Source organism: Sminthopsis crassicaudata, chromosome 4 (assembly GCF_048593235.1).
Source record: "Sminthopsis crassicaudata isolate SCR6 chromosome 4, ASM4859323v1, whole genome shotgun sequence".
Classification (NCBI taxonomy): Eukaryota; Metazoa; Chordata; class Mammalia; order Dasyuromorphia; family Dasyuridae; genus Sminthopsis; species Sminthopsis crassicaudata.
This window is the reverse complement of record NC_133620.1, coordinates 370,486,551-370,500,185: the sequence shown is the minus strand read 5'-3', so window position 1 is coordinate 370,500,185 and position 13,635 is coordinate 370,486,551. Positions and strand designations below refer to the sequence as shown.

General features: G+C 35.0%; 1 protein-coding gene across 4 annotated transcripts in view; it reads left to right on the top strand.

Moving 5' to 3' along the window:
* The window catches only part of ACACA (acetyl-CoA carboxylase alpha), a 221,727-nt gene that overhangs the window by 39,490 nt on the left and 168,602 nt on the right, over positions 1 to 13,635 (top strand). For all 4 annotated transcript variants that reach the window (XM_074262047.1, XM_074262045.1, XM_074262046.1 and 1 more), the window contains exons 4-9: positions 1,448 to 1,580; positions 2,979 to 3,117; positions 7,955 to 8,064; positions 9,609 to 9,690; positions 11,607 to 11,705; positions 12,953 to 13,059. In XM_074262047.1, the coding sequence (XP_074118148.1) occupies positions 1,448 to 1,580; positions 2,979 to 3,117; positions 7,955 to 8,064; positions 9,609 to 9,690; positions 11,607 to 11,705; positions 12,953 to 13,059 (670 nt within the window). The remainder of the gene's footprint in view (positions 1 to 1,447; positions 1,581 to 2,978; positions 3,118 to 7,954; positions 8,065 to 9,608; positions 9,691 to 11,606; positions 11,706 to 12,952; positions 13,060 to 13,635) is intronic.

The window sequence follows — 13,635 nt, the reverse complement described above, 5'->3', positions numbered from 1 at the left end:
TACCTAAGTAAAAATCTCCTTGGAAACATAACCAATAATTGACCTGGGGGACAGCTAGGTGGCACAGTGGATAGAGCACCAGCCCTAAAGTCAGGAGGACCTGAGTTCACATATGGTCTCAGACACTTAACACATTCTAGCTGTGTGACCCTGGGCAAGCCACTTAACCCCAATTGCTTCAGCAAAAAATAAAAGAAAAAGAAAGAAAGAAAGAATGAAATGAGAAAAAAAATAGCGATTGTCCAATTTTTGCTTGAAAACTTTCAATGAGTGGAAAACCCTACTATTTTCCTTTGGACAACTCTAATATTGATCAGTTTTTTCTTCTGTCAAGACTAAATGTATTTGCATAATCTATAATAAATTGTTTATCATCTTTTAGATAGGAAAAAAAGGAGAGAAAAATGGAATTCAAAATCTTATAAAAGTAAATTATGAAAACTTAACAAAATACTTTAACACATGGGTCTTGGCTTTATAGGCCTTTGAGAGTCAAGAAGTCAGTTTATTCTTCCATACGACAATCCTTCAGCTACTTGAAGAAAGTTACTGTTCCCCCTCTTAGTTTTTTTTTTTTTTTTTTTTTTTTCCTGTGTAGGCTAAGCATCTTCAGTCAGTGCACATATGGCATGAACTTGAGATCCCATGTTAACCTTCTTGTCTTTCTTTAAATTTCAGTTTATCATAATTCTCCCTCTCCCCCTCCTTTGAAGACTCACTGCACTACTCTTCTGCTTCTCTTGCAGTGATTTTGAATTTTCCTCCTAGTAATCCCCCAGGCAGTTATATAAATTTCATGCACTCCTTCGTTCCAGCTTATGTTTCCTTACTCTTCTTACATCTCACATCCAGGCTTAATGCTATTCTTAAACTATTATCAAGGCTCGGGACCTTTCAAAAACAAAAAGCTGAGGACAGATTTCTGTTCCTAGGTCTTCAACCAGTAATAGTTGTGGAGTATTGAGTGGTATGAAAAACATCAGACCTGGCTGTTAGGAGACCTGTGTTCTTCCTTTCTCACTAATTTATATGCATGATTGGGTGCACTTCACTTAAGTTCTCTTAGCATCATTTTTCTTATCTCTAAAATGAGGGAATTAAAGTAGATGATTTCTAACATCTTTTTTTCAATTCTAATCTTTAACTGATTGCATTTTTAAATTACCTTTCTATTTGATTCTTAGCCACAGATCTATCCATTTTCTTACGATAGTATTGCCTTTTTATAGAACCCCCTTGTGAATTATGGCAGATTTCCTTGATGTTGAAAAAAATTTTTTTTTTATAATTTTGAGGGGAAATTTTACTGTTTCTAAGAGGTGCTAATCTGAACTGTGAACTTCCAGTGTGTCTGATTGAGAAAGGATTATTCTCTAGGTCTACCAGGGAAATATTTTCAATGATAAAATACTTTCTATAAATTGTTATGATTTCTATCCCTAAATAGGTCCAGCATGTCTGGCCTACACCTGGTAAAGCAAGGCCGAGACCGAAAGAAGATAGATTCTCAGAGAGATTTCACTGTTGCTTCACCAGCAGAGTTTGTTACTCGCTTTGGGGGAAATAAAGTGATTGAAAAGGTAAGTTGTAAGGTTTGTGTGGATACTGTTGATTTTATTTTATTTTTTATCCCTTTAACTGAATGAGATTTAGAATCCTGTTGTCTAGGGTCTGGTAAATTCTGGAAATGAGTATGATGTCAACATTTTCTGAGTTCTTATGTGATTTCTTTCTAAGGGATTTAGGCATCTTTAACTGTAGTGTCCTATCCTAATATCCTATATTCACTCCTTTTAGGAGTGACTATCTATCCTTTAAATCACAGATGATTTGAAGTTACAGTGATTTATAAGCTTCCCCAAGACAATTAGGAGGTTTGACAAAAATCCTACATGTGTGTAATAAAGACATTTCAGACATATAAGAATAATTTATGAGAGAAAACTCAAACCGTGGCTCAGATGAGATAACTTATAGACAACAAGGAAAAACCCTACAGGTGCTCAGAGTAGAGTAGTGTGTTCTGTTACTTGGTCCTTCTAAAAGCTTTTCCTTCTGTTGTCCTGCTGCTCTTTTCATAAGCATGGAAGGCCTGATTATAAGGGAGAGGTTAGGAGGTAAAAGATTGGTAATCCAATTTCATGATGATGTTCTTGATGTTCCTTTCCCCTGAATAACACTCCAGATTCTGGGGTGCTGAATTTACCATTTTATTTAATTTTTATTTACTTGTTTATTTTTTAATGGTATTTTACATTTTTCAGTTTCATGCAAAGATTGTTTTCAACGTTCACCTTTGCAAAATCTTATGTTCCAGATTTTTCTCACTCCATACTCCCTTCCCGCCTCTCCAAGATAGCAAGCACTCCCAACATGTGCATGAATTTACCATTTCATAAAGAGTTGTTGGTTGTTGGTAGAGTGTAGGTAATACTAGTGTCAATAGAAAACACTTGTAGCACTTTTTTGAGATTATCTCTAATTTATCTTGTTAATGGCTTGTTTGTATATGCTTTCCTTGTTACTTCCTCTCATGAGACTGTGAAGCTCAGGGTCAGGGATTATTTTTGCCTTTGTATCTCCAGAATTTAGCACAATGTCTTGCACAAAGCAGGGACTTGATAACTGCCTCAGTTATTTAATAGCACATCACCTCTATAAGATTAGCATTTTTTTCTTTAGAAAAAGCCATTGGTAGAAGAACTAACAACACCTATATAATTATGACTTGTCCCTCAAGAAAATTAAGTCAGGATTTAGTTTTATCTGGGGAACATTGCAATATGTGCTTTTTTAGCATTTAAAAATAAAATCTTTCTGTTTATGTGGGAGGTGGCTTCTAAGTTGACTAATTCCTGTTTGTAATCTTGGTTTGCTTAGAGAGGACAGGTCTATGGAGATTTTCTTTCTTATCGTCTTTCCCATTATTGACTAAATTTCTACTCCCACTACCCCCTCACTCTTTTACTATTTCTCAGGTTCTCATCGCCAATAATGGTATTGCTGCAGTGAAATGCATGAGATCTATCCGTAGGTGGTCTTATGAGATGTTTCGAAATGAACGTGCAATTCGATTTGTTGTCATGGTGACACCTGAAGATCTTAAAGCAAATGCAGGTAAGTAACTCATGTAGGAATTATTAAAACTAGTACCATTCTGGAGGATGGAGCTTTTTATGTATTTTGGCCATAGATGGTGAAAGGCTAGCTTATATGTATCTAAATACAAGGAGTTTCTCTTGAAACTATTGAGAATAGTGATTTTTATCCCTCTCTCCTTTTTGGAAAGCTTTGGACCAGTGCTTTTTATCAGTGTGGGGTGACTTCAAAGTGTGGAAACTTCCTACAATGATGCTTGCCCATGATGACATAGCCACTGTGTGTGTATGTCAGAGAGAAGACTTTAATACAGGTCTTCATGTTAAAGTTGACCTACTATCATTATGGAATGTTGCTTTTCTCAGAAATCTAGGAGTAGTTGTACTTTGAAATGAGATATTGTTCACTCATACAGGACTTTAATTTTAAATATTAACCAGTTTGTCCTTTGTTAGATTCCTGTGTTTGAAGTATAAATAAGTAGATGTTTATCTAGGATTTAATTTGGGTTTTAAGCTCTTTTCCCAACTTAGTGATAAGTATTTGCTTTGGAACCCATTGGGGTGTTTTTGCTTTTAACTCAGCCAATGCTAGGCCATAGGAAACAATTAGCAAATGCAGATATGTAATTCTCTTTGGGTGGCTCTTTGGAATGAAAACAGGAAAGGAAGTCTAGGATTTTCCTTAGGAAATAGCAGGAAGGTGTTTGGCTGTGTTCTCTTGTGAGAAGAAAAGGACATTTTTATTAGAAAATAGTTTTTCCTAATATGCACATTGATTCCACCTTAGACTTGACTCTTTGATGATCTTCTCTATCTTCTTGTTTTATGAGAGCCGCATAAAACAATTGTGGGTAGGAAAAAACTACATCAAAGTTTAGTCTTTGTATTAACCTCATCTATGCTGTTCCTTTAGACATTTCTTCCACTAATGATCAAGGAAATCTCTTCTGGGAAAAGAGATTAAATAATTCAACATTTGCTTTAAAATTGATTTGATTTTCTATTTATTTCCTGTTGAGGGAAATTTGGACATTTTTGGCAACATGTTTCTTGAGAAAAGTTTGTGAGTTCTTTCTAAGATAGGCTTTCCTACTCTGTATTTGCCATTGGGTACATCTTTTAAGGGAGTTATCCGGTTAGAGATTAAATAAGAATGATAGAGATAGGTTGTAGGACATCATCTTTGTTTGCCTTAAATCCCTGACCTCCTTTTCCTCTTTTTAAGGTCTACATACAACTTTAGGTAGTGGAGGAACTTGAATTGTAAAGCCCCAGACAGTCATTTGGTGGTGGTGGCAGCAGTGATACCTGCTAGGTAAATTCTAGGTTTGGGGTATTTGTTTATATAGGAATGAATTAGGTCATTTTCTACTAACCAAGGGGCACTTGCCAGTATCCATGTACACACACACACACACACACACACACACACACACACACACACACTTATCAATTCATACATATCTTTTTTTCCCAATAGTATGTAACATGTAAAGATAGTTTTTTTTTTAACATTTCTTTCTTAAGATTTTGAATTCCAAATTTTTTTCTCCTTTCCTTCCCAAATCAGAAAACAAGCTATACATGTATAATCATATTAAGCATATTTTCATATTAATCATGTTGTGAAAGAAACATCAGAATAAAAAGAAAAAACCATGAGGAAAAAAAAGCAAACAACAACAAAAAAAGTGAAAATACTATACTTTAATCCGTATTCGATCTCAAGCTCTCTTTCTAGATGTGGATGATGTTTTCTATTCCAGATCTACCAAATGTCTTAGATTAATGTATTGCTGAGAAGAGCTAAGTTTAATAAATTGATCATCACATAATCTCGTGTTCAGAGTTTTCCTGCTTCTGAGTTGATTTTAGTCTTTCCAGGCTTTTCTAAAATTAGACTGTTCTTCATTTTTTGTAGAACGGTAATATTCAATTACATTCAAATACTTATTCAGCTATTCCTCAATTGGTAGCCGTCTATTTGATTTCTGGTTCCTTGCTACCATAAAAAGGGCTGCTCCAAACATTTTTGCACATGTGACTCCTTTTCCTTCTTTTGTGATTGTTTTGGGTTATAAGCCTAGTAGTGACATTGCTGGATCAAAGGGAATTCATAAAGCTTTTCCAGGTTTCTTTGAAATCATTTCTTCTTCATTTCTTTAGCACAATACTTATTCTGTCACATTCACATACTGCAATTTGCTCAGTCATTCCCCAATTATTACTGCTAAAATATTCTTAAAAAGTATTTTAAAGCAAAGATCTGACCATGTTATTTTCCTTAAGAAACTTCATTGACTCCATTGCCCCTGGCATAAATTGGAAACTTCACTGTTTGGCATTTAAAGTCTTTTGTTCTAGGTCTTTGTTAATGTGTACTAGTCTAATCAAACCAGTCAGTTTGACATTCCTTAAATTTGACTTCCCATTTCCTGTCTCTATGCTTTTTAACAAGATATCCCTTCATACTTAAAATTCACTACCTCTTCAGTTCTACCTCTTACAATCTTAGAATTTCTTTCAAAGCTCACTTCATGTGCTATCATTTTCCATGAGAAGCTTTTCTTGATTATACTAATTGTCAGAAAATAAATTTATTTAAGATTAATCCAAGCCATTTTTGGGATATAGAATAGATTATGAGCACCTTTAGACTAATTATTTTTGCTCTTTTATCCTAAGCATTTTGAACAGTGCTTGGCACATAGTAGGTGCTTAATAAATGCTTGTGATTGAGAAAAAGAGAGAGAGAGATGTCCAAACTGGTCTAGTCTCCCATTCACTGTCTGGTCTAAGACAATTTCAGATAAAATTTGCAGAAATATTGAATAAAGAAAAGATATTTTGAAACAGTCTATATTTTATTCAATTCATTTAAATTAAGTGTGAAAATATTTAGTAAATGCTTATTGAAATGAAATAAAATTGATCTCACATTAGATTTTTAAAAAGAATTCTATAAAATGATTAGCAATGTTTTTAGACTTAAACTGTCAAGCCAAATAAACAGATAGCACAGTACATGCTAAAAATGTATTCCTATATATAGGATGCCTATAACAGCTCCCTTATTCTCTCTTTGTTATTGTATTTGGTCCCATATTCATATTTTTTTGGTAGTCTGAGTCTTTTTCCAGAGCTATTTTGATTATTTTGCATTATTTCATAAAATCTTTTCAAATTTATTTATATAAGTCATGTATCATTTTTAATGACAATATATTTAATATTCTATCATATGATGTATTCTGCTACTTTCATTCCTCAATCTATACCCTTGATACAATTTTCCTATTGCTCTATAGCCAAGTTATCTTCAGTGATTCACCCATTGTTGAACACTCGCATTGTTTTTAATGGTTTGTCAGTGAGAATAATTTTGATATAGATACTTTTGAATAGTTAACTTTTTTAAACCTTCTGACTCTTAGGATTTATTTACAAAAAATAGCTTATGAGTTCAAGGAGTATGAGTATTTTTGTTACTTCTGTTAGTTATTGCTTGGTAATTCTCCAAAAAATTCCAGCAATTCACTTATACTCTTGGCTAAAATCCTGCTAGTGTTAACTTTTGTCCCTTTTTGATTTTATCAATTTGATATGTGTATTTGCCTCTTGTTTAAAGAATAACAAACACTTTTAATAAATATATAAAATTCCAAATTCTAAAGCATGGATACACATGGTAAAAATAAGGAAGCAAAAGCAAAGTGAGAAAAGGAGACTAAGAGAGAGGAAGGAGGAGAAAGGAGAAAACAAGAAGAGATGGAAAGAATGTAGCTTCTTCACATGACTCAGCTCCCTCTTCCAGACTTTTGTTGCTCCTCTGTCCTTTCTGGTAATCCTTATCATCTTTCACCTTTACCTTATATTGATTCCATTCCAGGCCCCAGTAATTCCTTTCCTAGAAACCTACAAGCCCTATTTTTCTGACAGTAGTCAACATTCACTGCTCATTCAGCTCCTAATTACCAGTAACTCTTCCTTAGCCACCTAAACAACTTGCCATTTCTCATTTTGTTTTTCCCTATTCTAAAAGAGTCTTGTCTGAGTGAAATTCTAATGTGAAGATAGAAGAGAACTTGTCCATAATAATGCTGGAACCCTCTGATATAGATGTAATTAAGTTTGATAATTGGTCACTCTTAAGCTGACTGACATAATCCTGTTGTTTCGTTATGTTCAGTTCTTTGTGATGTATAGACCATGGCATGTCAGGACATGGAATGAATGGCAAAGATCCTATAGTGATTAGCCATTTCTTTTTCCACTATATTAAAGGAAACAGGTTAATTGACTTGCCTAGGGTCATACAGTTAGTAAGTGAGGCTGAATATGAAGTGAGGTCTTCCTGATTCTAGACTCAGTACCCTACTCAATAATTCATTTAGCTGCCCCTTCATATAAATAAATGTGTTCAGAGTGTAGGGATATGGAAAGCGACTAGATCTGTGATTTTAGCATAGGGAGTTCCTTGACAATGAAACTCCTTGTAGAAAAATAGGTCAGCATTATTTCTCTAACTTAGTGTCAGCATTGAGAGATTAAGTTAATTTACTCAACATTATATGGCAGTAGTTGAATTTGGATCTTTCTACTTCCGGTCAGCTCTATTCATCATGATATGGTGAAAAAGTTTTGAGAGCCATTGCTATGGGCATCCTAAACAGTTAAGAAAAAAATTGAGAGATGGTTGAGCTTCAATTAAAAAAGACCCTGTTAATAATGGTTTTGCAGAATTAATGGTGATCTCTGTTCATTACACTGCTTAGTTTAGTTTTATTTTTGCATTATTTCTATACTCCTCAGTGAAAGCAAATACATCTCTATCTTACTCTGGTTGTTTTCAGAGTACATTAAGATGGCAGATCACTATGTCCCAGTACCTGGAGGACCAAACAACAACAACTATGCAAATGTGGAACTAATTCTTGATATTGCTAAAAGGATCCCAGTACAAGTAAGAGATGTTAATGTCTTTTTGAATCTGAATTTGTTCACCTGTTCTTTGTCTTCAGATGATAGGTATCAGACATGATAGTCATAAGGGAAGAGCAAACTCAGAAAACAGTTTCATTGATATCAGAAGGATCTTAGATAATTGAAGGCTTTGAATTGTATCGATCTCCTGTGATAGGTAGTAATTAAGGAATAAGGGAAAAGGGAGAATGCTCTGGGAGTGAGATGAATCAAAAACATTAACATGCTAAGAAAATAAGGAGTCTGTAAAAGATCTCTATAACCTCATTCATTTGTCCCTTGATGTTTATATCATCTCAGGCATGTGAATGAAGTTTTTAAAGGGAAGTTCTTAAAAGTCCTAGAACCTTTGAGCCAGAAGCAATTTGAGGGATTGCCTAGTATAAACACTGCAAAGCATGTTTATTATTGAAGTGGATCAAAATGACATTACTTAGTTGGGATCAAGGGGGAATCAATTGTTCATAAAGCATGTAGCTCATGTATTACATCCCAATGATGATAATAATAACCTATATTCATAGTGTGTTTTGTACCTTGCTCTACATACATTATTTTATTGGAGCCTCATGACAACTTTGTGATGCAGGATACTGGAGGTATTATTGTTCCTATTTTGTAGATGAACACATTGAAGCTCAAAGTGATTATTGATTGTCCATGGTTACCTTCCTAGTGAATATCAGAAGCTGGATTTGAATTCTGGTCTTTTTTCTTCCAAGTCCAACATTCTGTGTACTCTGCTTTGAGTCTTTAATGATTATGTAGATATTACTTGAAGCTATCTTATAAAGGATAAATGAATTCACTGTTGGCAAAATGGTGGAGAGAAGAATATAATTTAGACTCAAGATCTAAATGAGTGGTTGAAGCTGATATTTCACAGAATTAATTACTATTAAAGGCATTATATTAAAATTCAAGCTAATACTAATAGTTACAGTCTTTTAAGATTTGCAAACCACTTTACATATACCATTTTCACTTTAAGCCTGGATTTTGACAGTCGTATAATAACCATGTGAGAGGCAGCCTTGGAGATAGTGTATTGGTTAAGGTCCTGCCTTGGTTTAGGTCACTTCATTTACCAGTGCAGGCAGCACTGCAAAAAAAAAATGTTGGCAGTCTTTCTGCTTGGAGAGGGGTAGAATTGATAGGCCTGGTATAAAACCAGAAACAAAGACACAGAGAAAGGTGACTTGCACGGGCAGAATGTTTGAATCTGTGAAAGACATTTCTTGAAAGATCTTATAAAGGTCTTATAAAAGAGTAGGAAGTAAATTCTCTTCAAAATAGCTAAAGTAACTAGTTTTAATACTTAGAAGTTATCATAGTAAACTAATATTTGCTACAGTGAATTGCTTTTTCTGCAGAAGCTTCTGGCAAGTTGAGCACAGAGATTCAGTTCAGTATTTACTTATGTCCCAACTGCTGCTGCTGTTTGTTTTATATTCCGTTAGGCCAATCAGATAGCAAAATTTCAGGACAATTGTAAAGAAAGAATTTTATTTTGTTTCTCTGTAGGCTGTATGGGCTGGATGGGGCCATGCGTCTGAAAATCCCAAGCTTCCTGAACTCCTCTTAAAGAATGGCATTGCCTTTATGGGTACGTATATTTTTGTCCTATCTTGTTTTCTGTATCAACTCTGTTTCCTCAATTAGAGTTCTATAGATGTCATTTTTTTCCATGTGTATTCTCTCCTTTGAGATCTCCCCATAGTTTGATGCTCTAGGTGTCTTTGATAATTGGAAAGTATTGATTGAATAAAAACAAGGCAGACCCCAAGCCTCATGTCTTGGGGTCTTTAATTCTGCTTTTTAACATGGGAAAAATATGAAGGCTTTCTTTAAGTGAAGATGGCAGTGGAACATTCAGGATATTGTAGAGGTTCATTAGTCAGTGAAGAAAATGAAAACTCCCTTCTTTGATTTTCTTTCCCTTTAATGTATTATTTTATTTTATTTTATTTTATTTTTATTTTTTCTGAGACTGGGGTTAAGTGACTTGCCTAGGGTCACACAGCTAGGAAGTGTTAAGTGTCTGAGACCAGATTTGAACTCGGGTCCTCCTGAATTCAAGGCTGGTGCTTTATCCACTGCTCCACCTAGCTGCCCTTGTATTATTTTATTCTAATAAAATGTAAGCTAATTGATGGTAGAAATGGTTTCGCTTTTTTTTTTTTTTTTTTAATTTTTTTTTCTATCTCCTGGGTTTAACACAGTGCCTGGTACATAATAAATGGTTCATAAATGCTTTTTCATTCATTCTTTCCTTCATTTTAGTCCTAAGTGTTAGTTGAAAATAATTATATTCTTTCTATTTTTCTACTGTCTTAGACAAAAATTACCTAAAACTGTATAGCTAAAAAACAATTCACATTTGTATAACAAGGTTGATAGACCCACTTTTCTCCCAAGCCAGAGGTAGCTAATAGAAGCAGCAATATTCCCATTTATAGAGGAGGTTATTGAAACACTGAGAAGTTGGTGAGACTGGAACTCAGGCCTTCTTGCATTAAAACTTAGAGGACTCTTTATACTCTTATTGTTGTTTGTCCTTGGTTTTTGAAGAGTACCATGATATCAGGAAGGTGATGATATGATTTGCAAATGAATTGGATTTAAGTAGGGGAGGGCTGTGCAAAATCACCAACTTTACTTTTTTCAGTACCATCTGGGTCCAGTGGCAAAGAAGAGATCAGTATAGCTGGAGATGGCCCCAGATGGCCCCAGATGTAATGGGAGACTATGACCTTTTAAAGTTGAGTTCTTTCCCAGGCCTCAGTATGAAGGGGACAATGCCCATTTAGTGATTATTCTAGGAAAGAAATGAGGCAAAGAATGGCCTTTTTTACCTAGTCCAAAATAAAAAAAGAAAAAATTCAGGCAGGGAAGGAAATCTCAGAGGTTTTGGCCAAAACAGAAACAATTGGTGTTTACATTTACTCTAAGGCCTCTGGGCCCAAATAGTGACCAAGTAGGAATTAGACTGGTACCTCTTGTTGATCAATCATTGAGATCCAGTGATTTGGATTTAAGGCATTATTCTTAAGAAAGAAATCTAGCTGGTCAACTCCAAGATATTTTGGGAGATTTCACCAATCAAAATTTACATTCATTTAGGAAGAGTAAAAGTATGATACTCTCTGTAGATAAAGGGAGAGAAAGAAGGAAGGGAAGAAGTATGGAAGGAAGAAAGGAAGAAGGGAGGGAAGGGGAAGTAGGGAGCTGCATTGTCCAGTGCAACTGGAGAGTTAGGACACCCAGTGGGCCAGTTTCTTTTTCAATATACCATGTTGCCTATGAAGACTATTCCCATGGTGTTTTTGTAACTTTCTTCACTGAACCTTTTCAAAAAGAAAGGTGATCATATTGGTTTGGAAGTCAGTATTTTAGATTCCATTGAAAACTTCAATGTTGGTTTTAAAATGTTTAGAACTGTTGTCTTGCTGCTTCTGACTTGAAAACATATAGAAAGTTATGTATAGTAAGATGAATGATCCTGTATTTTTTTGTCTTTAGGCCCTCCGAGCCAAGCCATGTGGGCTTTGGGGGATAAGATTGCCTCTTCTATAGTAGCTCAAACAGCAGGTATCCCAACTCTTCCCTGGAGTGGTAGTGGTAAGATATCATTATTTGTTTTTATCTTGGGGTTTAGGGTTCGTCGGGATGTTAGATGGTTAAGAAACTTTATGCATTGCTTTATATCTATTGATGCTGTCTGAGTTGGTGAAGGGGGGCATGTTTTAGCATTTGTGATTCTTGACTCATTCCAAGAGTCTGGAACCCAGAATATCTAGACTTCTACTGTGACCTGGAGTGGCCTTGGGGCATCTCTGCTCTGCATGATTCTTAGGAAGTGGGTTGGTTCTGTATTTGCCTTGACGGGTCAAGTGAATTGGAATGAATTGGCTGGAGTGGGTAATCTTAGCCTTTGGGACCTGCCCCAGAAGGCATCTGGACTCTTGATAATCCCTAGACCAATAATGTAAGGCAGGATACTATTTATTCAGCTGTTTGTCAGTCTGTGTTTTCTATTTTGTTTCTTCTGCGTGTTTTGCTTTTCCTACTTGAAGCAACTACATCCTTCTGATGTTCTTTATATAAAAAAAGGACCAATATGTTTTAAAAAATGATTTATTCTTACAAAATCCTTTACAAAATGGCATATAAATTATTATTGATAACATCACAAGCTTCCCTTCTTGCTTTGTGTTCAGACAGATTCTGAGTGTGCTTACCCAGACTCTCTTGAAGGGACTATTATATCCTCCCCAGACCTGTTGGGTCAAATAGCCAAAGTTTAAAAGAAAAGGTTGAATATGTTCTTGTTTGAATTGAGAAGCTGTAGTACTCCCTGTGTGGCTGTCAAATATAAGAACATTCAGGGAGCATGGAATCATGGCTCTGTTGAGGCCAATAAAATTGCCATTTCCATTTCCAAGGGCCCATAAAGATTGAATTATTCCCCGGAACTCTGCCCCAGGAATAGGCCTGAAATGCACAAAGAGAAGGTATTTGCCTGCCAACTTGCTGTGAGACGTCTCCTATGCTTTTTTTTTTTTTTTTTTTTTGTGTGATCATGTATTTTTAAAGGTAACTTTCTATCTCCTTGGTCCTTTTATGAAGTAGGAAATCAAGTTATGAAGTTACTGACTTTGGTGAAATTATCTTCTATGTTGACATGTGTTCTTGAGCAATATCTGTTGTGATTAAAGAAAGATTGCTAACCCCAAGAGTAGAACCCCTTATTATTATATTGTGTTGTAGAGAATTTTAGAGAAGGTCTGTCAGAAAGTTGTATAAGATTCACTTGTTAGAAATTGTTTATTTTTGCAATGACCCTATGGTTACTTGTATATTAACAGGTCTTCGTATGGAGTGGCAAGAGAATGATTTTTCAAAGCGCATTTTGAATGTTCCTCAGGATCTATATGAGAAAGGTTATGTGAAGGATGTTGATGCTGGGTTGCAGGTAGGTTGCAAAATCTAGCGAGTAGTACCTTTCAGCTGTCTGTGAATAGGCTCGAGTATCTGGAGGGTTTGAGAATGCACTTAGAATATACACATTGGCACTACGGTCAGACTGCTTTCTTATAGGAGGCTGGATAAATTAGTAGATTATCATATTAGATTAGAGGGAAGTGATTTATCAAGAATAGAGTATAGAAATAGCCTCTAATTTATCTAGACAATTAAAATTATTTTTGCAACTGTGTGTCTACACATGCCATTGTTTCTTAGATCCCTGATTCTGAATTCAGAGGAATTATGGGGCTACTTAGGCCTCTTTAGGGTTATTTTTCTTCTTAGCTAATAGAAGAGACCCAGGTTTTAATTAGCTGACCCAGGTTTCTAATTTGGAATAATATATCATTTCCTTGAAAGACATAGCCTCGTTTAGTTTATATGGTACTAGATCTAAGTTGAATATTATTTGTTAAAACCATTCTCTTATTTTTGCCTTAGTCATGTTGTTAATAAAAAAATTAACATTCTAATATCAGTTAAATGCTATATATCTGATTATCTTTCTTTGCTATAATTGTCA